Source organism: Lichenostomus cassidix, chromosome Z, assembly GCF_008360975.1.
Source record: "Lichenostomus cassidix isolate B80296 chromosome Z, HeHo_3.0, whole genome shotgun sequence".
In the NCBI taxonomy this organism is placed as follows: domain Eukaryota; kingdom Metazoa; phylum Chordata; class Aves; order Passeriformes; family Meliphagidae; genus Lichenostomus; species Lichenostomus cassidix.
The window spans coordinates 65517670-65543358 of NC_139511.1; the positions used below are offsets into that span (position 1 = coordinate 65517670).

General features: G+C 62.0%; 4 protein-coding genes across 7 annotated transcripts; 1 reads left to right on the forward strand and 3 right to left on the reverse strand.

The window, feature by feature from the left end:
* Positions 1–298: 298 nt before the first annotated feature.
* On the reverse strand, positions 299–2867 carry SPAG8 (sperm associated antigen 8). 2 transcript variants are annotated; one of them, XM_085041805.1, is made up of 7 exons: positions 2721–2867; positions 1907–2306; positions 1122–1281; positions 987–1032; positions 760–874; positions 581–643; positions 299–497 (listed from the first exon to the last, which is right to left on the reverse strand). In XM_085041805.1, the coding sequence occupies exons 1-7, from the start codon at positions 2789–2791 to the stop codon at positions 345–347; spliced, it is 1008 nt and encodes a 335-aa protein (XP_084897931.1). In that variant the 5' UTR covers positions 2792–2867; the 3' UTR covers positions 299–344. The 2 variants fall into 2 exon arrangements, with proteins under 2 accessions (XP_084897931.1, XP_084897932.1); XM_085041806.1 differs by having other exon boundaries at positions 1122–1301.
* Positions 2868–5975: 3108 nt separating this feature from the next.
* On the reverse strand, positions 5976–7821 carry HINT2 (histidine triad nucleotide binding protein 2). Of its 2 annotated transcripts, none has more exons than XM_085043735.1 (5): positions 7712–7821; positions 6745–6903; positions 6554–6658; positions 6405–6477; positions 5976–6308 (listed from the first exon to the last, which is right to left on the reverse strand). In XM_085043735.1, the coding sequence occupies exons 1-5, from the start codon at positions 7763–7765 to the stop codon at positions 6217–6219; spliced, it is 483 nt and encodes a 160-aa protein (XP_084899861.1). In that variant the 5' UTR covers positions 7766–7821; the 3' UTR covers positions 5976–6216. The 2 variants fall into 2 exon arrangements, with proteins under 2 accessions (XP_084899861.1, XP_084899860.1); XM_085043734.1 differs by having other exon boundaries at positions 6745–6927; positions 7712–7780.
* A 183-nt stretch (positions 7822–8004) lies between these two features.
* On the reverse strand, positions 8005–12557 carry TAF1C (TATA-box binding protein associated factor, RNA polymerase I subunit C). Its single transcript, XM_085043731.1, has 14 exons — positions 12303–12557; positions 12121–12214; positions 11877–11983; positions 11690–11785; positions 11538–11608; positions 11204–11451; positions 11019–11129; positions 10783–10906; positions 10584–10655; positions 10328–10463; positions 10108–10236; positions 9786–9960; positions 9528–9665; positions 8005–9238 (listed from the first exon to the last, which is right to left on the reverse strand). Exons 1-14 carry the CDS (start codon positions 12432–12434, stop codon positions 8034–8036), a joined length of 2838 nt encoding a protein of 945 aa, XP_084899857.1. The 5' UTR covers positions 12435–12557; the 3' UTR covers positions 8005–8033.
* Positions 12558–14574: 2017 nt separating this feature from the next.
* On the forward strand, positions 14575–24409 carry TMEM8B (transmembrane protein 8B). Of its 2 annotated transcripts, none has more exons than XM_085043733.1 (13): positions 14575–14720; positions 18017–18206; positions 19268–19475; positions 19611–19744; positions 19878–20137; positions 20388–20743; positions 21061–21157; positions 21350–21491; positions 22788–22930; positions 23109–23287; positions 23374–23520; positions 23595–23711; positions 23907–24409. In XM_085043733.1, the coding sequence occupies exons 1-13, from the start codon at positions 14624–14626 to the stop codon at positions 24240–24242; spliced, it is 2406 nt and encodes an 801-aa protein (XP_084899859.1). In that variant the 5' UTR covers positions 14575–14623; the 3' UTR covers positions 24243–24409. The 2 variants fall into 2 exon arrangements, with proteins under 2 accessions (XP_084899859.1, XP_084899858.1); XM_085043732.1 differs by having other exon boundaries at positions 14586–14720; positions 21368–21491.
* The last annotated feature ends 1280 nt before the right edge of the window (positions 24410–25689 follow it).

The following is a 25689-nucleotide window of genomic DNA, read 5'->3' on the forward strand; positions in this document are numbered from 1 at the left end:
TCATGCTCTGGCCGCCCCGCTGCCGCCTCTTACTGGAACACACCTGTGCCTGGGGACTGGAACAGCGGTTGCGTGTCACCCGCTGCGTGCGCCGGGAGAGGACATGTCCCAGGGATGGGGCTGTGCCAGGGGCTCTCCCTCCATGCCCAAGGAGGGACTCTTGGAGGCACAGTGTGTTTTGGGTCAACAGTGACTTGCAACGGGGCTGAAGGGTTTCCCATTTTGCTTCATGGTCCCACGGGATTTGAGATCCGAGGGACACAGTGCTGCCCCTACAAATATCCAGCTTGAGGACAGCTTTGGGGTGGGTGAGGAAGCTGGGACCACCTGTGTCCCCTTGTTTTTTATTGCTTGTGGGGCTGGAGCTGGCTGTTTAGGGGGTCATAGGGGTTGCTGAGGTTGAAGGGCGCGGGATGCCCTAGGTACATAGTAATAGGAGTGGAGAATTCTGAATTCTTCTTGAAGGGAATGTTTCTGCCAAAGATGGTGGTGTCACCCTGGAGAGGAGAGAATTGGAGAGGTCTCTGTCAGCAGCTGAGAGCCTCAGTGTGCTGGCAGGGCAGGGTGGTGGGGAGCTTACCGGCAGTCCACGGGCTTGCTCCAGCCAGAAGCTGGTTGGCTGCTCTGTTAAGTAGTTGTGAGGCTGCAGTGGAAGCAAAATGTGGACAGGAGGGAATGGCATGCTCGGCAGGACACAGGAGCCTTGCAGCCTCCCTGGAGACTGCTGCAGGGTGGTGGGGGGATGTCTACTGCCCGTACCTGGGTGATGGGCTGGGGTGTGGACTGGAAACCCATGGCCCTGTAGTCATGGTGCGTGGTGGAGATAAGTTCCATGCGCCTCGGGCGGGGACGGATCTCCTCCTCCGTCTCCTTACTGCAGTCAGAGCAGACCCCACACCCCTCAGCTGTGGGATCCCTGTCCCCCAGGTTCCCCACTCTGGGGCATAGTCCCAGGGGTGGGTGTTATGCAGGGGGTGCAGGCTTGCCTGTATTTCTCATAGAGCATGGCTGCCAGTGTGGCCTTCCGCTGCCCTGCAGAGGGGAAGGTGCCATCAGTCCCCCAGCTAAGATTCCCCTTCTGCCTTTTGGGGGTGCACATGGCTTGGGGAGTTCAGCCTCACCTTGCCCCACCAGCTGGACCCTGGGACGTGGGTAGTTCTTCGGGGGAGAGGTGTCAGTGAGCGAGGAGAGAAATTGGTGGAACGGCAGTCCACGGTAGCCATGCTGGAAGTCCTCGCTTTCCAGATCCTTTGGCCGAGAGTCCAGAGGATCCACGAGTACCTGGTGATGGACAGTGGGGGCTGTGGAAGGGGGCAAGGGCCCATACTGCAGTTTCCCATGCCTGCTCCTGGTTTTTAGCCTTTTGATAGTCCTAGAGGCATAAGCTGCAAAGAGGGGTTATGGTCTTTCTGGGCAGAAACCTAGGAAAGCTGGAGCAGGGACACAGCTTTGGCAGGGCTGACCTATCCTGCCTGGTGGAGGGCAGCCAGCCTTGTACAGCTGTCCCAAGCACCTAGGTGCCCAGACTGCCCCTGGGCAAGCGCTCCTATGGCACTGAACAACCTGTGAGGTCCCCAGGCTGTGGCACAGCTTAGCCCATCAGGTGCCCCCATCCTGGCTTGCCCAAGCAGACATACCCACATCACTGTGATGGGCCATGACACACAGCTCCTGTTTCCCAGCAGCAGGATCACAGGCTCCCTCCCAAGGCCTCGCTGTTACTCCCCACGTGCCTGCCAGTGCTTTTGTGCTATCGAATTTCATCCCTTTTCTATTCTCCTGGGCTCAAGGTCATCTGGGTGGCTATTTAAAGAGAGGGGTCTGCCCAGAAGCAGGGAACTTCACAAGATCAGCAGGTGGGACACGATGGGGCCAGCTTTGAGGGGCACCAGCCTTACGGAGTTACCTCCTTCTGCCAGTCGCGGGTCAAGCGGCTCCGCTGGGGCACCGACTGGCTGGACTTCTCTGCTGGCGGGGGTGGGGTGGGGGGCAGGGCCGGCACTGCTGTGGGTGACTCCTTCTCGGGTTGAGTCCCCCACTTTCCAAGCCAAGGAGGCAGCTCAATCCCAGAGGGAACCTTCCCAGTCTCTGGGGGTGGTGCTGTGCTGGGCTCGACTGGTAGGGTCTCAGTGGGCAGCTCATCTGTGTCTGGTATCTCCTGGGACAGCTCGGTTATGCCTGACATCTCGTGGAGCCTCTTGGAGGTGGCTGTCAGTGTTTCAGTGCAGCAAGGGAGCCTCTCCAGGGGCGCCTCAGGCACAGGCTCATTACGCCGGACCCTGTACAGTGGCCTCTCCCCATGGTACCTGGGAGGCACATGGCTTGTCAGAACCCCTCTGCAAGTGGGAAGAGTCCCTGAAGAAAGGCAGCAGGGTGCATCCCCCAGTGCCAACCACATCCCCAGCCCCCACCAGCATGGGCAGGATCCTGACCCCAGGTTCCCTGCAGTGTCACCCCTACACTGGCAGTAGGCACAAGGCACTCCTCTCCGTTTGAAGGGCAGAAGCAGTGCGTGCTCCTGAGTCTGCGATCTGGAAGGGTCTCCATTGCTCCCTTCTGCCGCCTTGACCTCCTACAGCAACATCCTTCCCACACCTCTGCCTGGGCTCAGCCCCCTCCCTGCTGCGACCTCCCCACCGGTCGGGCCCACCATCTTCCCATTCCCCCCCGGCCCCTAACGCTCCACAGGCCCTGTCCCCCGACTCTCCCCACGGGGTTACCCCAGGGGGCGTCGCTGCCCGCGGCCTGGGCCTGGGCCGCACCCGCAGCCGCAGCCGCCCGCCGGCTTCATGGCGCGTGCGCGCGGCGGGACGCGCCGCTCTCCATGGAAACGGCGCGCGGCGGGCGCGCGCCCGTGGGTGGGGCCGCGCTCGTGCGCGTCTCCCATTGGCGGAGAGCCCTGGAGAGGGCGTGGCCAGAGGCTACTGTGGGCGTGGCAAGATGTTGGTTCAGGCCGTTAATGGGCGTGGTCTATGGGGCGGGGCGGTGAGGGGGGACGGGGGACGGGGAATGGGGCACGGGGCTGCAGGGACACGGAGGGACGGGCTGCAGGGACACGGAGGGACGGCCTGCAGGGACACGGAGGGACGGAGGGGCCAGGGGAATGGGGCACGGGCCTGCAGGGACACGGAGGGACGGGCTGCAGGGGGCGGGAATGCGAAGGGATGGGGGTGCAGGGAGATAGGAGCGGAGGACTGCAGGGACATAGAGGAACCGCACTGCACTTCAGGACCGCGATTGTCCCACCCCTGGGGTGCATGTCTCCCGTGCCAGCCTCTCCCGGTGCTCTGGGGCCGCCACTTAGCTGTCGGGGGTGCACCGTGCCTGGGCAGGGCCAGCACAGCCGCACTGGGCCAGCCGGAGGGAGGTGTCCAGGTCTCCTGAGGACATAACTGGTCCCCACGGCTTGACCCAAGTGACTCCCACGCCGCTTGGCCCTTGCACGGGGATATGCCCGCTTGCCCCAGGGACCCCCAGGTGGTGATGGGGCGGGACGTGCCCGGCGCCTGGCTGGGTGCAACCGGTGCCTGCCGGCATGGAGCAGCTGCCTCCTCTCACCACCAGCCCTCGATGGGTCCCCGGCCCCATCCCCACAGAGGCTGAGCAGAAGAAGGGCCCTTTGATAGCAGGCGGCGGGCTCGGGAGCGAGGGCTGTTATTCCAGTGCTCTGCGGTGTGCGCCGGCAGGGCACCGTGCACTCCACGCTGGGGCCTCTGTTTTTCCTGGCTTGGGATGTGCTCGGCCCCTCTGGCCTCGGCCGGCCGGGGGGGCCCCCACTGGGGACCGCTCCTCCCTGCGGGCGCTCGGCCCCGTGCCAAGCAGGGGCCCCTCCAAGCCCATCTGCTGCACAGGTGCGGGGAGGAGGGAGAGACAAGGAGACATGTCCCGAGCTCATCTCATGGCTCCCCTATACCGGGGCCATATCGGCCCGGCTGCCGCTGGAGAGGGGTGCCAAGGTGCCCTCAGGGCTGGCAGCTCGCTGTGAGGGTTCTGGGGTACATGCTGTTGGTCGTGCCAACATGTTCAGCCACAGGCCCAGTGGCCCCTGAAGTACCCCAGCTCATGCTAAAGGGGTGGCAGCTTGGGGATCTTGCCCCAGCTTGCATCCCTGGGTGGTCTTGCCAGGACCATCCCCAGATTCCCCACCAAACACACCTGGGCTTGCCAAAAGCCTTACCAAGCAGCATGGGTCAGCCTGAGGGACACTGGAGGGATACTAACAGCACCCCAGTCCACTGTTGGGATGGAGAGCCTGGCGATGCCACCCCGGGGGTACACACTCACTGTGGGGCAAACCACCCTGGAGTGGCCTATGGGGCATCGCTGTGGGGCTGTACTCTGGCAGCATCAGCACGGGGCAGCAGCCCTGGAGCTGCTGGAGCACATCTGGCTGCCTCTCGCCGGCTGACACATCCCCCGCAGCCCCCCCGCCCGGCTCTTTTGGGAACTTGCGTCATCTGTGATCCTCTCCGGCTGAGGAACCAAAACAGCAGTTGGCCCCCGTTCCCCCCCCGCCTCGGCCCCATGGGGCTGTGACCACCGTCCTGCCCCGCCGCTGCTCGGGGACTGACAAAATAAACCTGGCACAGGAAGAAACGAGATGGCAGGCGACTGGTCCCGACCTCGCGTGCCAGCTCGCGTTTTGTGCCCAGTACAGCACTCCCTAGGGGACTGCTCCGAGCGAGCCCTGCCGGATGATGCCCTGGGGATCCCTGACCCCTCTTTAGTGTCCCCACTTCCCCAGGGAAACCCAGCCCCTCTTTTAGGTACCCATCCCTGAGGCAGGGCTGTCCTGGCTCCAAGAGTGGCTCCAGCCCGCGCTGAGCCTCAGAGGCAGGAAGCAGGAGCATCAACAATTTTAAGGCTCATTTACACCCCGAAAACATTCCCCATACTATACTGGGTGTGTATGTGTGGGAAATGACTGGGCTCTGCCACAGCTCCCGGGGGCCCCCCGCCGCCAGCGCCACCGAGCCGGGGGATGAACAGAGCCGCCATTCTCTCCGGCGGGCTGCGGTCCCCTGCGCGGCGGCTGGCGGGGGCCCAGGCGGTCCCGACGGCGGTGCCAGGTGGGCCGTGCACCGCGCCAGCACCGGCCCCTGCCACTAAATATAGCCACGGCACCCGGCCACGGACCGGCGGGCGCGGGAGGCACGCGGCAGGGAGCAGGCAGCCACATGCGCCGAGCCCCGGCGTGTGCTCCGCTCACGGGGCCGGCGGGGACACGTGCAGGCACGAGACCGCGGTCAAGGGGTGTAAACAGCGCTGTGCATGCACGGTGCTGGCGCTGCTTTGTGCGCAGGGGGGTATGGAGTGCGCAGTTTCCCTCGGTGGTTCTCATTTGTGGGGTCTGGAGTGAATGTTGCAGTGTGTTTTCCTCAGTGTGCGGCTGGAGGTGGGGGGGGGTCTGGGGTGAGTTAATACAGTGAGTTTCCCTCGGTGGTGGACAGATGTGGGGGTCTGGGGTGAGCAGTGCAGTGAGTTTTGCACGGCAGACACAAGTGGTGTGGCAGGTGCAGTGTGGGGGAGTACACGGGTGACATGGAGGGGGCCACAGGTCCACCCACCATGTAGCCTGTGCTCTGCTCAGGGTTATGATCCTCCTGCGAGCTCCCAGAGAGGCCCCTTTGGGGTGGACAAGAAGTGCATGTGCAGTCAACAGGCCTGCTCTGAGAGCTTTTAGATCAATCTAGTGCAATTAACTGCTTTTGAAAAGCAGAGAAACATCAGTGTCCAGTGTAGGGCTCTGGCGGCAACACGGGTACTGGCGGGGGGGCAACCTGAGGCAGGGCAGGGCCATTCAGGGATGCTGGGGCTGTGTTGTGCCGGGTGGGCAGCCCTGGACATGGTGTGCTACTGACACCCCTCGGATGTTCCCCAGCTTAGGGACACCCTTGTGGCACCCAGCCTGCTTCCCTAGCCCAGCACCAAGATGAGTCTTTTGCCTGTGAATTGCAGACAGTTCCACAAAACCCTTTTGTTTCAACTGTGGGGCTCCAGAGCATCTCCAGCATGGCCAGGTTGGACTGTGGGTAGCTGAGACCCTCTGTAAAAGCAGGGTACCGGCTCTCTACTGCTGTAACAATAGAGGCCAGCCCTGCCCAGGCCAGCTACCTCCACCTCCAAGAAAGCCACCCTGATGCAGAACCATTGAAGTCACCACCAAGGAGATACTTTATTGGGGGAATTGAGATACTTTATAGCGGGTAGTGAAGGTTAGCCAGGGGGCCAGCCCATCTGCCGCCCCCCCAGCACATGGAGATGCAGGTGGTAGACAGACTGTGCGCCATGTTTCCCATCGTTGATCACTGTGAGGAGAGGCACTTGGGTCAGGCCACCCCCTGTGCCTGCAGCCCCCAGGATCACCAGCCTGCCCCACAGCACAGCAGGGGACACCAACTCACCAAGGCGGTAGCCATCAGCCAGCCCTTCTGCCTGCGCCGTTTGTGCAGCCACCACCATCAAGTGACCCAGGAGCTGAAGGAGGCGGGAGTGGGAGGGTCATCATGGTATAACCCCCATCACCAATGTCCCAGGGACTCCCCACACTCACCTCAGTGTCTTGGGGACCCACGCGGCTGATCCGGGGGATGGGGCGCTTGGGGATCACCAGGAAGTGCACAGGGGCTTGGGGGGCCACATCACGGAAAACCAGGCACTGCCAGGGGGAGCAGGGTAAGCCCCACACCTGTGGGTTCTGCCCCCCTGCCCCGGTGGGGACACAGATCCTGCTGTGCTAGCTACCTTGTCATCTTCATAGAGGATGGTGGCAGGGATGGTGCGGTCGATGATTTTGCTGAAGATGGTGGGCTGCCCTCCTGCCTCTTCACCGGCCACTGCTGCCCGCTGCGCCTTGCCCACCTCACCATCCTGCCCGCTGGGCGCCGACATGCATCGCTGGGGCTGAGGGCACATGGGCCTTGTAGCCTGTGCTCACGGGGACAAGGACACCGAGGCCAGGGGTGGCAAGGGCACGTAAGGGACATGCATGCAACGGCAATGGAGGGGAGCACATGGGGGTGATGGTGAGGTGCACGTGGGAGTGACAGGGGGGCATGTGGGGGAATGCACATGGGGGTGACATGGAGTGCACACGGGGATATGGGTAGGGGATGCATGGGGGGGGTGATGGAATGGGGGATGCATGTGGGGAGTGTTGGGATACATACAGGGGTCCTGGGGGTGCACATAGGAGTGATAGTGGGGTACACGTGGGGGTGATGCTTGGATATGACAGGGAGATCCACTTGGGGCAATTGGGGAGTGTACACGAAGGTGACATTCGTAGGGGTGACGGGGTCAGATACCCAGGGGGCTGAGGGGGGGCTGTGCTCACAGCGATGAAAGGGGACTGTCCGGTCTGGGCAGTTGGCTGTGTCCATGAGGGTGACAAGGGACTGTGCCCACGGGGGTAACAGGGGACTGTCCACGGGGATGACAGGGATCTGTGTGCAAGGGGGTGGCGGGGGCGCTGTGCCCACGGGGGCGCAGGCTGGGATGGGTGTGGATGCACACGAGTGCTCCGAGGCCCCGTGCCGTGGCACTGGGGTGCGCGGGCCAGCGATCATGCCCGTCGCGGACTTTGCCCCAGTGTGGAAGCAACGGCGAGCACGGTGCGGATCCGGCCAGGTGCCCCTGTTCCCCCCCAAACCCCGGTGTGTCCCCCGCTTGCCCCGGGATCCATCCCATCCCCGCGTCCGTCCGCGCCCACCTGCCCCGGGCGCAGCGCGCCCCGCGCCAGCCCCCGCGCCAGCACCGCCGCCATGGCCGCCGCTCCCGCCCCGTCACTCACACGCCGTGCCTGCTCCACGCCCCCTTAAAGCGCCCGCGCCAGCCTGCGACCACGCGTGTCATGTGGGTGACCCTCGCGTCGGAGCATCCCGGCGGGGACCCTCCGACGGGGGGAGACAGTCCCTCCCCGGGGGGAGTCCCGAACTCGGGCATCCCGCCTGACCTCTTCTGCCCCAAGGGCGGGTGCCTTGACAAACAATTGACGCCGGGAAGGAGGATGTGTCAAGCAGGTTTATTTGCACTCAGAAGCCCATTCGTGGGCGCTTGCGGCGGGGCTGCGAGGCAGAGGACAGCTGGCTCTGGGAGGAAGGGATGCACAGCTGGCTCTGGGAGGAAGGGATGCACAGCTGGCTGGCTTGGCTTCCAGGGGGCTCTGGGGGCTCAGGAGGCCCCTCGGCCCAGACTGACAGGTAGTCCCGTAGCGTTTTCCGCCGTTCCTTGGGGATGCCGCGGCAGCGCAGGCTCTGTGAGGACAGCAGGGCTTCGTCAGGCGCCGGTGAGGTCGGGGGGCTACGGACTGGAGGACTGCCGGCTGGTGGGGAGCCCTCCTGAGAGAAAATGGGTGGACGGCCAGGGGAGGGCAGTGGCGGGCCTGAATCACTCAGCTCAGACAGCTCAGACTGGTAGGTGAGGGAGGAGGTGAAGCTGGCCGAAAGGCTGCGATGCCCCCGTGCTCGCTTCTGCTGCCGCCGCCGCTCCCGCAGTGCCCGCTGTCTCTGCGCCACGCTGAAGCTTGTCCTGTCCTCCCACCACTGTTCCCAGTCCCCAGCCCAGGCTGCTGTCAGACGGGCGCTCAGAGGGTCCAGACCCCCTGCTGGCTCCAGAGTCTGTGGCAGGGGAGGAGGCTGGAGAGCTGAAGGCTCCCAGCACTGGATGAGGCCTCCTTCCTTCATGGCTTGGCACAGCCGCTGGCGCATCTGCCTCTGCAGGGTGGTGGGGCCTGCTGACTCCTCCAGATCTCTGCGGCTGAAGAGGCGTCTCTGGCTGAGCCTGGGGAGCCAGGTGTACTGACTGGACTCTCTGCAGGCCCTGGAAAAGGCCCTCAGCCAGCGGCGGTACCGCAGGGCTGCAGCTGGGCTGGGCACTGCTGGAGAGGGCTGGGGGCTGGCACAGGGCTCTTGCGGGAGTTCAGCTTCCTCCAGGGGTGCTGGTGTGCCCATGTCCTCCTCCTCCTCCTCCTCATTGATAATCACCTCCAGGTTGGACAAGTAGAATGTTTGCTCTTCCTCCTCTTCTTCCTCACCACCCAAGCCCTGTGGGCTGCTGGCTGGAGCCTCAAAGAGAGGGGAAGAGCCAGGGGCTGTTGTGACCTCATCCCTTGATGGGGGTGCTGAGGGCTGTGTTGCCTTTTGGGTCAGTCTCTGGCAGAAGACATCCCCGGCCTCAGAGAGCTGGAAAACCAGCATGGACTTGAGCGGCCCATCCTCCTGCAGTGCAGCAGCCATCCCTACGGGAACAGGCAAGGCATTGTCACCAGGGTTCCAGTCCTGGGGATCCTTCAGGGGCCTGGCCAGCAAGTGGGGGCTGCCTCCACGCCTAAGTGGGCACATTCACTGCTGGTTCCAGCCCTGTACATTGTTTTGTAGGTCATTCATCTCTTGCACAGGGTTGCTCAGGGCTTTGCTTTTGCTTTTTCAGCCACCCTCCAGGCAGGCCATGACAAGGGCTACACTCCCACTCCATTCCACCTTCTCCCCTACCAGGACCTGCAGCCTGGGGCAGCGTGGGACACTCACCTGTTGCCGGGGCTGTGAGGCGCTGCTGGAGCAGGTGGTGGCGGTGTGGAAGCTGGGTGGGCAGGTGCTGCAGGCACCCTGCGATGCTGTGCAGCTTCTGCGGAGTCCCTGCCAGCTGACAGGCTGATTGGCTGCCCCCTGAGGAAACACCCCAAAATCTAGCTGGTGAGCACAGACACCAGCAAGAGCTGGTCCCAGCAGCGAGGAGGCTGGGACATGGGGACAGAGGAGTCGTGGCCCTAGAGCTTGATCTCTTACCCCGGTATTGCAACAGCAACAGCTCCTGGGTGCGGGATGCGCCGAGCAGCACCTTGTGGCTCCTCCCAGGATTCCCTGGCATCAGGTGGGCAAAGAGCGGAGGGGCCTTCATCATGTGTGCCCACTTTAGTACAGGCACCAGTGGCAACCGCTCGTCCAACACATACACGGAGAACTAGTAAATGAGGCATGGCTCAGATGGGACACAACCCAACACACTGTGGTAGCCCCGCTCAGCTGGGAGATCCCTATGCCCCACAGGCACTGGGAGACACAGCTGTATGGGGTGTCTCCCCCAACTCCCAACTGTGGTAGGACTCACCTGGGTGGTGATAAGGTACTGTGAGGGGTGAGCCCTGCCCAGGTACATGGGCAGCACCACACGCTCACCCTGCTGGCATCCGGCTTCCTCGCCTACCTTGAACAAGTCGAAGTGGCATTTCTTGGGGGCCTGCAGTAGAACAGGCTGCAGTCAGCACTTTGGGCTGAGGAATCCCCTTCCCCGCCTGCCCCAAGCCCTACACCCACCCTCCCAGGCTCACCCGGGCATCCAGGCACTGCAGACCTGTGCGGTCAGCACAGCTCAGCACCCGTGGGTGGGCAGTGAAGTCACTCCAGCGCCAGGGCGAATGGTCCCGAAAAAACATGGTCTGGGGGTCATAGCGGACCTGCTGCAGCCTGTGGGGAGATGGCAGTAGTCAGCATGGGGCAGGGCTGTCCTTGTTACTTGGGCCCCCCACCCCCCAGGACTCCACTGTCTGCATGAGTCCCTAGACAGCCCTGACTGCCCCATCTCACCCTGTCTCGATGTTCCAGAGGTAGACGGTCCCACTCTGGGTGCAGACAGACAGCTCCCCAGGAAGGTGAGGGCTGCAGGACAGGGGTGCAGAGCATCACTATGGGGTGACAGCATCACTATGGGGTGACACCCACCACAGGGAGCAGGACTGTATCAGCAGAGCTCCCTCCTCGCACAGCCCCATCCTCCGGCACTTACCTGACAGTGAGGCAGGAGGCAGGCACATCTGTCCGGATGACCTGTAGTGGGGTGGGAGCTGCACCTGTCCTGCCTGGCACCCTCCAAACACCACAGTGATAATCTGAGCGGACCCCAACGAAATCTGTCAGGGAAAAGCAGGTGGCATGTGAGCTGGAAGCATCCCAGGGGTCCCCCGCTGCCCCTCCTCCCCACATCCTGTCTGCCTTGAGATGTGGATCCTAGGGCTGGCTTACCTTCCCCATCCACACGTGCTGCAGCCACTTGCCGGATGCGCCCACTGAGCTCAAACTGCGCTGCGGAGCCCCGGGTGCGGGGCACCTTCTCCAGCACCACGTCCTGGAAATCTGGAATGCTGGCTAAGGGTGGTATGACATGACCCCATCTTCCCTCCCCAGGGACACCCTGTGGGGAAGGATACAAAGGTGGTTCATGGCCTGCCCTCCAGGGTGCACCAGGCGGCCTACAGGTGTGTCCCCATCTCCAAGGGGCAGCCAGGCCAGAGCCCCGCCTGTGAGGCTGTCGTCGAAGAGCAGGTTGGACCACTGTAGCATCAGCTCCTCGTGCAAGCAGTCTGCCAGCAGCCCCAGTGGCACCTCGAAGAGCCAGTCACGGCAGAGGTGGGAGAACCAGCGCAGGCGGGAGGCCAAGTGCTGCCGGGGGCAGCCACTGCAGAGCATGGACAGCATAAGGCAAGGGGACAGAGCAGGAGCTCTTCCAGACTTTTGCAGGGCAGGGAACATGGGAACACTCACCGTCGGGCCTCCAGGCGGTTGATATCTTCCACCAGGGCTGTCATCCGGATGGTGCTATTCCGGGCTGGTCTCTATAAGAGAAGGGGGCAGAGGCTGAGACTGGCAAGGGGAAGGGTGAGGAACAGCATTGTTACCCCTGGACAGACAATGACCTTCAGCTTGGAGTGGCCCAGGTAGAAGTTCTTGTGTAGCAGATGCCCCAGAGAACCAAAAGCGTCTTCTGGGTGATCCACAAAGAAATGGCCCAGCTGTGTGGGAAGGACAGGAAAGGGTCAGTGCATGCAAGCGTCCCACGCTGTCACCCAGGTCCTTGCCAGGATGCAGCATCTCAAATCCCACCTGCCTGGCGAAGTCCAGAGTGGCTCCAGACTTGCCTGCCCGGAGCTTGCTACACAGGCCGCTCCGGTACAGGATGTCTTGAGGGGCGGGCGAGGGGATCCAGCAGCCTGTGGGGAGAGGGCAGAGGCCGCCTGGCTTTATGGGAGCACCGGGACACTGCTCAGCACCGCGGGGCAGCAGCAGGGATAGAGGTGGAAGGGATGTCCCCCCAAACCCCGTGCGCGCTCCCTCCCGCGGCTCTCACCCTCACTGGGCAGCAGCACCGGCACGGCCGCGGCGTCGGCGACTTCCCACCTCTCGCCCGCCGCGCCACGGCGGGGCACAAACGCCGGCTGCGCCTGCGGGGAGTGAAGGAGCAGAGTCAGAGCGGTCCCTGCATGTCCCGCCGGTTCCCCCGGCCGGCCCGGACCCCCGGCAGGGCCTCACCTGGCGGCGGCCGGGGCCACCCTCCAGCACCTGCCCGTGCTCGCCCCAGCCGGCGACAGGCGCGGGGACACCATCCTCCCGCGGCGGGCCGGCGCCGAAGTAGGAAGGGAACAGAGCGGCTGGGAACTCCATGGCGGCGGTACCGGGCACAGGGGGCGGCACGTGGCTGGGCCGGGGGTCCCGCTGCCCCTCGGGGACGGCGCGGCCACCGCGCGTGACGCTACCGCCGCGCTGCCGCCTCAGCACACCAATCAGAGACCGGCAACGCAGCGGGACAGAACGCCGTCGGCGGCACAGCCACGCGGGGCGCGGCCGCCCCCTGGTGGCCGGAGGATAAAAGCGCACAGGACGGGAACGGCACGGGTCCGGGATGGGAACGGGACAAGAACGGGGCGGGAAAAGCGGTGGGACCAGGTCGGGAAAGGGACGGGAATGGGAATGGGCATCGGGAGCAGGTGGGACCGCGTGGGGAACGGGACGGGACGGGGGCAGGGGAAGCAGTGAAACTAGGACAGGACAGGGTGGGGGGAACAGTGGGATAGGCCTGGAACAGGACCAGCACTGAGGAGCCATCAGGACAGGATCCCACCGGAACTGGGAGCAGGTGCTTGGGCATTGTTCCCCTCTGCTCACCTCCAGAGCAGTGGAATCCCTCTGTGAGTCCTGCTGTGGTCACACCTGGTTTTCCATGGCTCCGGCTGTGTGGCCATGGGATACCCCACATACCAGTGGGGTGTGGGGCCACGGGACAGTCTCAAATACCTGGGGGATGTGGTGTTAAAGTCCGGCTCCTGGAAGGCTGAGGATGTTCTGGTCCCTGCCCTTCCCGTGTGACCTCACACCTGCTTGGCCTTGGGGATGCCAATCTCACCCTGTCTCTGTGCTCCTTCCTCCCCACAGGGTGTCTTCTGACTTCCCATGAGGGACCCATCTGACCTCAGACCCCCATGGGTACCCACAGAGTTCAGGTTGGTCCTGTCGGGCTCTAGTGGGACCCTGGAGCTTTTGGAGAGTATCTGGAAAGGAGACAGCTTCCCCTGTCCATTTCCCATGGTGAGCATGACCAGCTGCCTCCTGGAGGGACCATGGACCTCATACATCCCTGTGCCAGAGGCCACCAGCCCCAGAGCTGCGTCTGTGAGGTCTGCACTGGGGAGGGGACCTCCATCCATGCCTGGAGGGGATCTCTGCTCTGGGGAGGGTTGCTGGGCAGTCAGGCTGGGACGCAGTGGGGTGGCTGCTCCCCAGCTCCCAGGGTGGCCTGTGGGAAGCACAGCTTAGGAGAAAAGCACTCCCATGAGTAACCTGCTGCCTCCATCATGGCCAAGGAGGATGGTGATATCACGGGAATCTGGGGATGATGTCGGGGACTTTGGGAAAATGTGATGAGAGCATTTCCAGTCACGATGCCCTCATCCCTTTGGGCAGTGCCCAGACCACCTCTGTGTGACACCCCCTCTCCAAGATACGTTACAATTTGCTGTAAGAAGGTGGTAGCCACTGATAGAAAACCACCTGACCCCCTTACACAGCTCACATAGGTAGCCCTCGCTGCCTCCCATCCCTTTTCCCAGTTCCAGTACATGCCATCCGCCCCATGTCCCTCTCCACCAGCCCTATATTTCTGTCCCCAGGACATATTCCTATCCCCAGCCCCAGGGCCCTGTCCCTGTCTGCCAGACCCACATCCCTGTCCCCAGTCATTGCTTCTGTCCCCAGCTCCATGTCCCTCTCTCCCAACCTATGTCCCTGTCTGCAGCCCCATGTTCCTGCCCTTCAGCCTCATATCTCTGTTCCCAGCTTATATCCTTGTCTCCAGCACCATGTCCCTGTCCCAAACCCTGTGACCCCATTCCTGGCCCATATCTCAGTTCCAGCGTCACATCCCTGTCCTCAGCACATGTCCCTGCCCCCAGCCCTGTGACCCCATTACCGGCCGCACACACGTATATCTCAGTTCCAGCGCCTTGTTCCTGCCCCCAGCCCGTGCCCCTGTCCCCAGCCCGTGCCCCGTTCCCGGCCCACATCTCGGGTTCCAGCCCGGTGTCCCTTTCCCGCAGCCTCCCATCTCCATTCCCGCCCGTGTCGCTGTCCCCCGGTGCCCCGGTCAGCGCCGGGTCCATCCCGGAGGGAATGGGGGGAGGGATGTCTCTCGGGGTGGGTGGAGCGTGGCACGGCCGCCGAAGATTGACGTGCCCGAGGGCCAATGACAGCCCGGGGGCGGCCCCGTGGGGGCGGGGCGGGTGACGTCAGGGCCGCCGGTGCGCGGCGGGGCGGCCGGAGGCGCGCGCCCCACGGCAGCCGCGGCGGCGGCGGCGGCGATGGCCCGGCGGGGCGGCGGGGGCGGCGGGCAGCGCCTCCCGCTGCCGCTCCCGCTGCTGCTCCTGCCCCTCCTGCTCCTGCCGCCGCCCGCCGCCGGTGAGCGCCGCCGGGAGACCGGGGCGGGGGGCGCGGGTGTGGGGCGGCGGGGCGAGCGCGGGACGGGGCGCGGGAGCGCACGTCGAGGGTGCCGGCGCGGCGGGGGCGAGGCGACACTGCGGAGGACGTGTGTGCGATGGGTGGGAGAGATGCTGGAGCGGAGTGCGGGGGTACGTGCGGTGGGACGCACGGGATGAGCTTGGGATGGCTGTGAGGTTCGGGAGCAATGGGATGCTGGAGGTGCGCGCAGTGGGGCGGGGGGTCGGTGAGGATGGAGCGCGGGGGTGTGTGCGCTGGTCAGGAGGTGTAGGGCGCGGGGTACGTGCGGCGGGATGCAAGGATTGAACTTGGGATGGGTGTGAGGTACGCTAGCCATGGAATGTGGGGTGTGTGCACAGTGGGGCGGCTGGGAAGAGAGCACGGGGGTGTGTGCGGTGGGCAGGGGGGCTGCAGGCACGCGGCGCGGGGGTCCGTGTGGCGGAGCACAGGACAGGGTGCCCTGGGGCAGGGCGATGAGCGTTTAGTGGGCGTGAGGTACACAAGCAATGGGATGTGGGCTGTGCAGGCAGTGGGGCCGGGGGCAGGTGAGAATGGAGCACGGGGGTGTGTGCGGTGGGCAGGAGGGGTGGAGGTGTGAGGCACGGGGCTCTGTGAGGTGCCGTGGGCAGAGGGATGAGCTCGGGATAGGTGTGAGGTACACGAACAATGGGCTGTGGGATGTGCACGCAGTGGGGCAGGGAGTGGGTAAGATGCAGTGGGCAGAAGGGCTGCAGGTGTGGGGTGCGGGGGTCCGTGTGGTGGGGCGCAGGGGATGAGGTTTGGATGGGTACATCTGCAGACTGGGATGAGCAATGGGATGTGGGGTTTGCGTGCAGTGGGGCAGGGTGCGGGTGAGAATGGAGCACGGGGGCACAGCTATGGCGGGGGATGGCCTCCTGGGATGTGGGGTGCACATGTGATGGGACACGGTGAGTGTGGCACAAGGGATGGGGCGAGCATGCAGTGGGGTTTGGGGCAGATATGCAGCGGAGTACAGAGGTGTCCCCAGCTGTGTGTGGGGTGTGTTTGCCATAGGGCACGGGGTGTACATACAGTGGGATGCGAGGTGGGTGCGATGGGCATAGAGATGCGTGTGCAGGGAGGTGTTTGCATAATGGGATACAGGGATGCCTGTGTAGAGGGTACCGGATGTCTGTGGAATGGGATGCGTGGATATGCATGCAGTGGGGCACGACGGTGAGCTTACTGTGGGGCACGGAGTACCCATGCAGTGGGGCACGGAGGCAGATGTGCATTGGGGCACGGAGTTGTGCATGTGAGGAGGACGCAGGCAGTGCACAGGCAGTGTAACACCCCGGGAGGAAGGCGTGTGTGTGGGCAGTGAGTGGGCCCGGGGGGCTGCAGATGCAGGGCAGAAGGCTGCGTGCATGCAGGGGGCAGTGGAGATGGACAGCCTGTGTCCAGCGGGCCGTCAGGATGTGCAGGGGACACTTCAACGGGAGTATGTGAGGCCAGGAGCGGGCTGTGGGGCAGCGAGCTGGCTTTGTGACCGGGATGCGGAAGGGACACTTGGGGGCATGGAGGGGACATCCCCTGGGAAGGGGGGCAGTTGGCCGGGGGCTGCCAGTGCCGGGGTGCAGCCAGCGATTGGGCGGCAGCGGGAGCTGTACGCGGTGCTGACCGCCGGCCGCGGAGCTGTCCGCGGTGCTGACCGCCGGCCGAGACCTGAGGCCGTTGTCCCGGGATTGGGGTCCTGCAGCTTCGGCTGCTGGCCTGAAGCAGAGGGCCTTTGGCTTTTCTCCTTCAATCCGCTCTGCGTCCATGGATAGCAGTCCTTCCCCATCCTCCAGGACCTCTTCCATGCTCTGGTTGCACTGCTACGGTGCCTCAGGCTGACCCTCTGTGTGCAGCCAGTTCCCTCACCTTGCTGTGGGCGAATGAGCATGGGAGGACTGCACTGGGACCGGGTAGTCCCGGGTCTTTCCCCCAGCTTCAACACCCTCCCTGAGGTCCCCTGCCAGGTCGCTGTCCCCACGTGGGGCTGTGCAGTGAGTTGGTGGTTCACGGTGGAGAAATTGGGATTGGGTGCTCTTGCATTGAGGAGACAGGTGTTTCATGCCTGGCTTGTGCCGGCAGGGAGTGAAAGGGAGGGGGAGTTGCCTTTGTTCCAGACAAGGGAGCAGATGCATGTCAGTGTACAGCCTGCTGGGGCTGCACACACGCAGCACAAACACACGTGCACACAAGCACATGCGCACACTTCCAGGCAGGAACATGCCATGCAAAGCTGACCCTCTTCTCAGCTATCCCACTCCACACTAGACGACTCCTCCTGGTCACAGACCTGCTCCCAGCCCACCCTCTGCTGGCCTCCCCCTTTCCAGCAGCTTGTGAAGAGGTGCATCTCGTTGCTGCAGCTCTGGGGAATAATGGATGGGTCTCCCAGGCTGGCACTGGGGGGTTGTGGTAATGGTAGGTGAAGTTATGGCGTCTGCCTAGAGTCCTGCTCTCCCTTGTGACGAAGTATTTGCCTCCCTGCTGCTGGGGCTCCTGGAAATCCCTGAAAATCGAACTGTCAGGCAGCTGGTCAGGAGGAGGTGTCCCCCACGTGTGTTGTGGGCCTGCAGGAAGTGTCTTTCAGAGATGGGGCTATGCACAGGCACACACCCCCATGGATGTGGGTTTGCACGCCTCCACTCTGCTGTGCATGCAGACAGCACCCCCGTGTGCATATGTGCACACATATGTGCACTGTTCCTCCCCCGCAAACCATGGGAGAGCTGGGAGGCTGTGCAGGAAGTGCTCTGCTTGCTCCTTCGTCTTGTGGCTCTAGGGTGAAACTCTGCACTTTATGATGGGCTCAGTGCTGAGCCTCCCCAGGAGTCAGATAAGGGGGAATCTGTTATTGTGGGAGCTGACCTGCTAGGGCATGGCTGAAGCCATGAAGAATGTCCCTTTATTACAGGTAAATGCAGGGAGCAGAGCATGAGCAGTCAGGGCCATGGGTTCCTCAGACTACAGATGACCAGTACCCACAGCTCAGTGAACTGGGCTTGAGGCAATGCTGAACCAGGAATGATGCAGACTGTGCCAGGGCTGGGAAACACAGCAGGGGACAACTGACATCATCCCTAGGGATTCACCAAAACGGCACTGTCCCAGTCCCTCCTGCCTCCAGGCTGCTGGATTTGAGACATATTCAGAGCCTGGGTGGTGGGCCTGCTCTAGGAGGGGTGCTACACAACCCCCTCCACAGTCCTTTACTCCACTGAGAGCCCCTTGGATCTCCTTTGCAGATGGGCTCTTTGTGACTGACTACTTCACCCGCACGCCACGCAAGCTCAGCCCCTTCCGCTCCTTTGCCAGCATCGAGCTCTTCCACTTCCACATTCCTGAGGACACAGTCATCGCCGTCTGGAACCTCATCACCTTCAAGGAGCAAGGTGGCACCTTTGGGGATCAATGCCCAGACCGTAGCATCACCGTGTGAGTAAGCAGCCTGCCCTGCCTGTTTCCCTCCTGCCTGCCTCTGCTGCTCCTGCCTGGATTTGCCCCACAGCTTGCCTGCTCTTGCCTGCTTTTTCCTTCCAAGCATGTGTACATATAGAGTCAAAGAATCATAGAATCACAGAATGCTTTGGGTTGGAAAGGACGTTAAAGATCATCTCGTTCCAACCTGCTACCATGGGACATGTTCCACTAGAGCAGGTTGCCAACTGAGTACTGCACAGCTGCTCACTCACCCTCCCTGCTCCCCTGGTAGGGAGAAGAATCGTGGAAAAAAAGTAAAACTCGTGGGTTGAGATAAAAACAGTTTACTGATCAAAATAAATATGCCAATAACACTAATGATAAAACAGCTACAACAATAATAATAACGTTAATGAGAAGGAGAGAGAAAAATAAAACCCAAGAAAGATGAGTGATTCATCACACAATTGCTCACCACATGCTGACTGATGCCCAACCTGTCCCCCAGCAATGATTGGTGGCTCTCTGCCAACTCTGCCATGTTTATACAGTGGGCATGATGTTCTATATGGAATGGAATATGTTCTATATGGTATGGAATATCTCTTTGGCCAGTTTGGGTCATCTCTCCAGGCCATGCTCCCTCCTGGCATCTTGTGCACCTGCTCACTGGCAGAGCATAGGACACTGAAAAGTGCTTTAGAGTAAGCACTGCGGAGCGCTAACGTCAGTGTGTTATCAACATTATTCTCATACTAAATCCAAAACACAGCACTGTACCAGCCACTAAGAAGAAAACGAACACTATCCCAGCCAAAACCCAGACAACATGTACGCTCCCTCCCCATGATTCATCTTCCCAGGACCATTGCAGGCTCCACTCTTTTGTGCATCTCATAGATGAACTGTTTTGCTTGAACACCCACTCAGGAAAGCTCACAGTCTCCAGAAAGGTCCCAGCTTACAGATGGCTTTCATGATGTCTTAAGCACAGAGGAAAGACACCCACATATGGGACATACTGGCCCTGCCGCGATGCCCAGCCTACACCCTGCTGACTGCTGTCTCTCCTGCAGGTATTTCCGCTCAGGGGCTCCCTCTGTCATTAACCCGCTGCACACGCACTTCCCCAGGGACACGGCCGTCCCTGGCTCCTTCGCATTGACCCTCACCTGGACTCTGCCCAACCGCACCACGGGAGTGTTCAATGTCACCAGCCCGCTGCCTGGGGACTGGTTCCTGGCTGCCCACCTGCCCAAAGATGAGGGCAAGATCTCCGTTAAGGTGAAGGGCCTGGAGGGACCGTGGGGTGGCAGAGCTGGGGTCTGACTGCGCTGGGCTGGCAGTGCCCAGGACAGGTGTCCCAAGTGGGAGCAGTGCCCTTGACTCTTGCCCTGTGCTGACTGTCCTCTGGTGCAGGGGCTCTACGAGGAGTGCCAGTACCTCTTCCAACCACAGCTCATTGTACAGCGCCTGGTGAACATCGCTGTGCTGTACCCTGGTCATGTCACCGAGCAGAGCATGGCCCCGCACAACCGCTCCTGCCTCTACAAGTGAGTGTGACAGGGTGTCCTAAGGAGGGGCGTCCTCAGGGTGGGGAGATGAGGGTGTCCCATCCCTCTGGCTTTCCTCCCCAGCCCTGTTGGTCCATAGTGATGGGCACGACCTAGCACTGCTGTCCCACAGGGTGTTTGTGCCCAGCTACACATCACGAGTGCTTGTGGAGGTGCTGCGGTGCCGTGGGGCTGAGGGCTGCCCGCTCTGGCTGCGTGTGCGGGCCAAGGCTCCCCCCCTGCACAACTCCACCACACTGGACTGCAGGGAACACACTCCCTGCCAGCTGGCACAGGACCTGCCCTTCTGGCAGCACTGGTACTACGTGCTGGTGGAGAAACACCCCGGGGTGCCGGGCACCATCTCCTTCCAGGTCACCGTGCAGCTCACAGGTGAGGGTGCATGTGGAGTTGTGGCTGGAGGCATGGTCTTGACTCTTCTTTGGTGTGGGGGTTAAAGGATGCTCACAGGATCTCTCCCCAGCTGGGCACAGGGTTATACCCAGCTCTGCTGGGATGGGGATGCTGGAAGGTGTTGGGGCTGGGTTGCAGATGGAGGTGAGTGGTGGGCAAAAAGGGAAGATGGGAACCAAGATGGGGCTGGAGCTGTGTGGTCCCCAGGCTGATGTCTCTGTTCCTCCAGACTGTTCCAGACCCAGCCTGGCCCGGCCACCTTTCCTGCCCTCCAGCGCCTCCATGAACATGCCCCACTCCTTCGGCTCTGCAAGCGGGCTGGCGCTGGGGGACAGCCCTCCACCCACCAGCCCCAACGACACAAAGCACCCGGTCCCCATCCCTGTCACCTCACACGCCAGAGAGCGGTGCTGGCCTGTCCGGCCCACGCTGCGCAACGAGCTGGACACCTTCTCCGTCCACTTCTACATCTTCTTTGGGCCCAATGTGTCAGTGCCACCCGACCGCCCTGCTGTCTTCGTCATCAACCTCCTTCCAGTGCTGGACAGTGGTGGGGTGCTCAACCTGGAGCTGCGGCTCAACGTGGTGAGGTGGCCACATATGCCCTGAATGGGGCAGGGTACCTTGGCACAGGGGGCAGGATGGGAGATGGGTGATGTCAAGGTTAAAGCAGGGCAGGGAACAGGATTTGGAGTGCTCTTGGGTCATGTGCAGTGGTTGTGGAGTTTTTGTATGATGGAGGATGGATTAGGGTGCTCCAAGGGCAGGATGATTGCCTGGGTTTGGGGTGTTCTTGGGTGAAGGGCAGTGGGTTAGGGCACTGCGAGTTGGTGTGCTGTGATCCAAGTGCTGTCAGAGGAGGGGACATCCTTGGCATTGGTTTAAGGCCATTTCCTCCTCAGAGCTCCCTGTGTGGTGAGAATGTGACAGTGTTTGGGTGTCTAAACCACGAAGTCCCGCTGACGTCCGGTGACAACACCTCGGTCACCTGCGAAACAGGTAGGCTGGGCTGTGCATGTCCATCCTGCCACGGCCATGGGGTCACACCCTCCTTGTGTGTGGTGAGAGGCTGGGTGGGGGGAGGCTGCAGAGATCATGGGGGCATGTGGCCCTGGAGCCTGGCACAGGGCACTCTGTCCCTGTTCCAGCTCTGCCCAGAGTAGGGGGCTGCACCTTGCCCTGCTCACCCAGAGCTTTCCTGGCCCACAGAGTCTCTGGCAGGCTTCCTGCTCTCCGTTAATGCCACAGCCAGCCTCAGCCGCCTACGGATTCCCTACCCACAGACAGGCAGCTGGTACCTGAGCCTGCGCTCGCTCTGTGCCACGGAGCACGGGTAAGAGCCCCAGCATGTCCCCTCCCTGTGCCTCCAGGGGGATGTCCCCACGGTGACCTGTGTCTGTGTGCGCCGTGGGTCTGTGGGCATGCCTGTCCCCTGCGCTACCTGTCTCCACTCATGTGTGTGCACGTGGCTTTGCGGGCTGTGTGTCACCGTGCGAGCGCTGCGTGGGCACGGATGGCTCCATCTCGCGTCTGCCTGACCATCTGTGGGTCCCCGCGGCTCTTCCCTCTGTCTCGCGGTTAGGAAGTGCCTGTCAGCTCGCGAACGCCGGGCATCTGTCAGCGCCTCTCCGCCTCCGCGGCAGGGCCCATCTGTACCCGTGCCCGGGAGGGGACCGGGCTGTCACTGGGAGGACAGGGCTCTGCTCTGCGTGTCAGGGGGCATCTCTGGTCAGGCTGGGGTTCTGCTCAGCATCTCAGGGACTGGTTCTGTGCTGTAGCTCTGCTCCTGGCCTCTGTGTCTGCCTGGAGCCCTGTGGAGGAGAGAGGCTGATATGTATGTGTGTGTGTGTCGGTATGTGCAAGGATACATGAGTGTGAATGATGCTGCATGCATGTTTGGTGCAAGCAAAACATGTTTGGGGGCATACATGCAGCCAGCTCTGTTTGCATGTTGTGATTTGGACAAGCAGTCAGGGCTTTGTTCAAGCAGTCAGGGCTGTGTGTGTTCTGCACGCACGTGGATTTGACTGTGTGAGGACACGGGTGGACAGCAGACACATGTGCAGCCGACCCTATGTGCATGTTTGTGCGTGTTGGGGTGCCTGTGTGTGCACAGTAAGCAGCTGGTGCGTGCTGTTGGCTCCTGGTGTGCTGGAGCTGAGGAGGTGCTGGCAGTGCCCAGAGTCTTGTGCGTGGGCGGTGCGGGGCAGTGGGGGTGTGCCTGCCCTGAATCCTCTGCTGCGTTTCTAGTTCACGCTGAGTTGCCAGTTGTAGTCAGTCCTTCCTGACGGGTTCACACACGGGCATTGCAGGGCAGGGCACAGTGTTTGCACAGTAAAATCCAAATTAAATAGGAGCCAGATGAATGTGCTGCTAAAGGCAAAGGGGGTTTAAGTGTTGCCACATTCCTCCTGCCCAGGCTGGCACAAACAATTGCAGCACACAAGATCCTCGGGGACCAGCCCTCAGCTACCATACGCAGCACCAAAACAGCTCATTTTCGGGCTCACCCCACCCCTGGGTCTCTCATTACCTGCCAAGTCTGGGTGCGATGGGTAGAGGCTCTGATAGATGTAGGAGCTGCTCAAGGCCACGGGGTGAGGGCTGATCCCCTTCTCCTGCCCCACAGGTTTGAGCCCTGCATCAACGTGACAGCAGAAGTGTACCTGCGCGCCTACCTCTCACCCTGCATCAACGACTGCGGCATCTACGGCCAGTGCAAGCTGCTGCGCACCAACAACTACCTGTATGCTGCCTGCGAGTGCAAAGCTGGTGAGAGCTGCCCCGGGCACCCACAGACCCAGCAGCCTCCTCCCCTTCTCCCTGAGGGTTTTGTATCCTGGTAATCCCTTCATGCCAGGTCTCTGCAGGGTGCTGGAAAGGGAGTTCCGTGCTCCCCGCCAGCTCCTGCAAGTGCTGCAGCAGTGACGGCAGTTCTTCCTGGTCGCAGGCTGGAATGGCTGGGGCTGCACGGACAATGCTGAGGCTTTCTCCTATGGCTTCCAGCTCCTCTCCACGCTGCTGTTGTGCCTCAGCAATGTCATGTTTGTGCCTCCTGTGGCCATTGCTGTCCGCAGCCACTACCTCCTAGAAGCTGCCGTCTACATCTTCACCATGTTCTTTTCCACTGTGAGTGGGGGGTGGGACAGCTGAGGGGCAGGTGAGGGGTAGGGGCTGTGCAGGGAATCTGTCACATCCTTTTTCTGCTACCCCAGTTTTACCATGCCTGTGACCAGCCAGGCATTGTGGTGTTCTGCATCATGGAGTATGATGTGCTGCAGTTTTGTGACTTCTTGGGCTCTCTCATGTCTGTCTGGGTCACTGTCATCGCCATGGCCCGGCTCCAGCCCGTAGTCAAGCAGGTAAGTGTGGGGAGGGACCATGCAGAGGAGGCATGGAAGGGATTTATCCTGATGGGTGCCCCACTGCCGCACAGGTGCTGTACCTGCTGGGGGCCATGCTGCTCTCCATGGCTCTGCAGATGGACCGTCATGGGCTCTGGAACCTGCTGGGGCCCAGCCTTTTCGCTTTGGGGATAATGGCCGTCGCTTGGGTAAGATGGTGTCCCTTATGTCCCCATTGTGGCTGCGCTCAGTATCCTGCCCCTGCCAGCATCTCCCCTCTGCTGCCTTCACCCTTCCCTGTGTACCCCTCTCCCTGACTCCTGAGGGATGTGTCACCATGGCACAGGGTTTGTGCCCATCCCTGCCATGGCTCCCCCTTCTAGCCCATTCTTTCCCCACCACAGACGGCTCGCACAATCCGTCGCCGCCACTGCTACCCACCGACCTGGAAGCGCTGGGCTTTCTACCTGTGCCCAGGAGCGCTGATCGCAGCGGCGGCTGTGCTGCTCTACGCCTTCGTGGAGACGGAGGAGAACTACTTCTACATCCACAGCATCTGGCACCTGCTCATCGCTGGCAGCGTCGGCTTCCTGCTGCCGCCCCGTGCCAAGCCCAGCAGGCGCCTGGGGCCACTGCCCCGGCGCAAGGGATGTGGGTACCAGCTCTGCGTCAACGAGCAGGAGGAGCTGGGGCTTGTCGACCCCGCTGTGGCCTCGATCAATAGTATTTGTACCAGCTGATGCTGATGGCAGCTCAGACTCCTCTGGCATGGACAGCAGCCCTGTGGGGCTTGGCACCCGCTCTCTTTGCTGGCCACCCATCTCTGGGAGCGCCAGGACTCCTCCGGGCAGGCACACAGCCACCTGTGCCACCCTGTTCTTCCAATTACAGCCTGACTGAACTTGTCTCCAGGAGTTGCTGTGGCTCAGTCTGGGGCAGAGCTGTGGGGGGTCAAGGCTGAGCTGGGCCATGCTCCTTTCTTTGCCAGGCCATGAGGTTGTGGAGGGGAGGTGGCTGGGTGTGGAGGGGAGGAACAGCAACAATCTCTGGCTCCCAGTCAGTGGTCTATAGCAAGAGCTGCTGCTCTGTGATAGCTGCTCTGGATCTGATGCAGGTCTGACATAGAGCAAAGTGGCTGGCAAGAGATGGGGACCAGAGGCTGCAGTGTTTTGCCTCCTGGTAAGAAAGGCTGCAAGGCTGGGATGTCTTTGTTGGGGCACTGTGCTCTCACAGGATGGCTGTAATATCTGACCCAGGGACAGCTGTGCTGTGCCAGGGCAGCCAGGATCGCCTCCAACCCTGCAGGACTGTGGGGAGCCCATAGACGTGGGGGTGGCTGCCACTGGGGAATGATGTTGGTGCTGCCTGTCCTCGCACTGCACAGGTCTGAGAGTGCTCTGCCTGTAAGAATCACATCCCCAGGAGGCCACAGCCTGCTTCCCCTCCTGCGTCAGCACCCCACATATTGCTACACCCAAGGAGCAGTGGATGAGTAACCCTGTGTCCCTGCTGTTGCCACCAGCCTTGTCACTGCAGGGCTCTAGGCTCCAGTGGGAGGGTCATCACATGGACCTGTGACCCAGCTGGGGTGGCTCTTTCTCAGCCCTGGCTCCTTGTCTGCCTTATGGTCAGACCTGTAAATGCAGCACTGCAGCCAGTGCAGCCAGTGGTGACCATGGTATGGTGACAGACACCCAGGCTGTGTGTGTGCCTCAAGGACAAGGGGTCTTCACTCTGCTTCGGCAGCCCAGAGGGGTCAAGGTGGACTAGGGAGGACTGGGAAAGTTCCACTGACACTTCTCACCGCACTGGGGACTTCCCCAATTCCCTGAGAATTTCTCGACCCTGCAGGGGTCTTTAGAGTGCAATCCTGAGGCAAAATTCTGCATCCTAGCAGCCACATCCTAGCTCAGCAGAGCCCACCCGCCAGCAACCCCCCTCTCTGTACCCCTAGGGACAGAGCCCAGCACAGGGAGATTTACTGGATGCTTAACAGGATTAACAACTGCAGGCGGGCAGGCAGCTATGTAATAGGATTGCAATCTAATTAAAACTGTTGCTTGGGAGCTGGGCCCCAGCTGGCCAGAGCAGGGTGGGCTTGGGGAGCTGTGGGGGCAGCTGGAGAGGACTGTGGGGATGGGGTGGGCAGAGCAGGAGGAGGGGTGAGGTAGCGAGGACCATGGCAGT

Coding starts and splice junctions, on each gene's coding strand:
- SPAG8 (XM_085041805.1), bottom strand. CDS start 2,791: ATGAAGCCGGCGGGCGGCTGCGGCTGCGGGTGCGGCCCAGGCCCAGGC. Junction 2,307..2,720: donor GGGCAGCGACGCCCCCTGGG/GTAACCCCGTGG, acceptor TGTGCCTCCCAG/GTACCATGGGGAGAGGCCAC. Junction 498..580: donor AGCAAGCCCGTGGACTGCCG/GTAAGCTCCCCA, acceptor TCTCCTCTCCAG/GGTGACACCACCATCTTTGG.
- HINT2 (XM_085043734.1), bottom strand. CDS start 7,765: ATGGCGGCGGTGCTGGCGCGGGGGCTGGCGCGGGGCGCGCTGCGCCCG. Junction 6,928..7,711: donor GCGCGCTGCGCCCGGGGCAG/GTGGGCGCGGAC, acceptor CCGTGAGCACAG/GCTACAAGGCCCATGTGCCC. Junction 6,659..6,744: donor TCCTCTATGAAGATGACAAG/GTAGCTAGCACA, acceptor TCCCCCTGGCAG/TGCCTGGTTTTCCGTGATGT.
- TAF1C (XM_085043731.1), bottom strand. CDS start 12,434: ATGGAGTTCCCAGCCGCTCTGTTCCCTTCCTACTTCGGCGCCGGCCCG. Junction 12,215..12,302: donor GTGGCCCCGGCCGCCGCCAG/GTGAGGCCCTGC, acceptor CACTCCCCGCAG/GCGCAGCCGGCGTTTGTGCC. Junction 11,609..11,689: donor TGGGCCACTCCAAGCTGAAG/GTCATTGTCTGT, acceptor CTTCTCTTATAG/AGACCAGCCCGGAATAGCAC.
- TMEM8B (XM_085043733.1), top strand. CDS start 14,624: ATGGCCCGGCGGGGCGGCGGGGGCGGCGGGCAGCGCCTCCCGCTGCCG. Junction 20,138..20,387: donor GGTCACCGTGCAGCTCACAG/GTGAGGGTGCAT, acceptor CTGTTCCTCCAG/ACTGTTCCAGACCCAGCCTG. Junction 23,712..23,906: donor GGATAATGGCCGTCGCTTGG/GTAAGATGGTGT, acceptor TCCCCACCACAG/ACGGCTCGCACAATCCGTCG.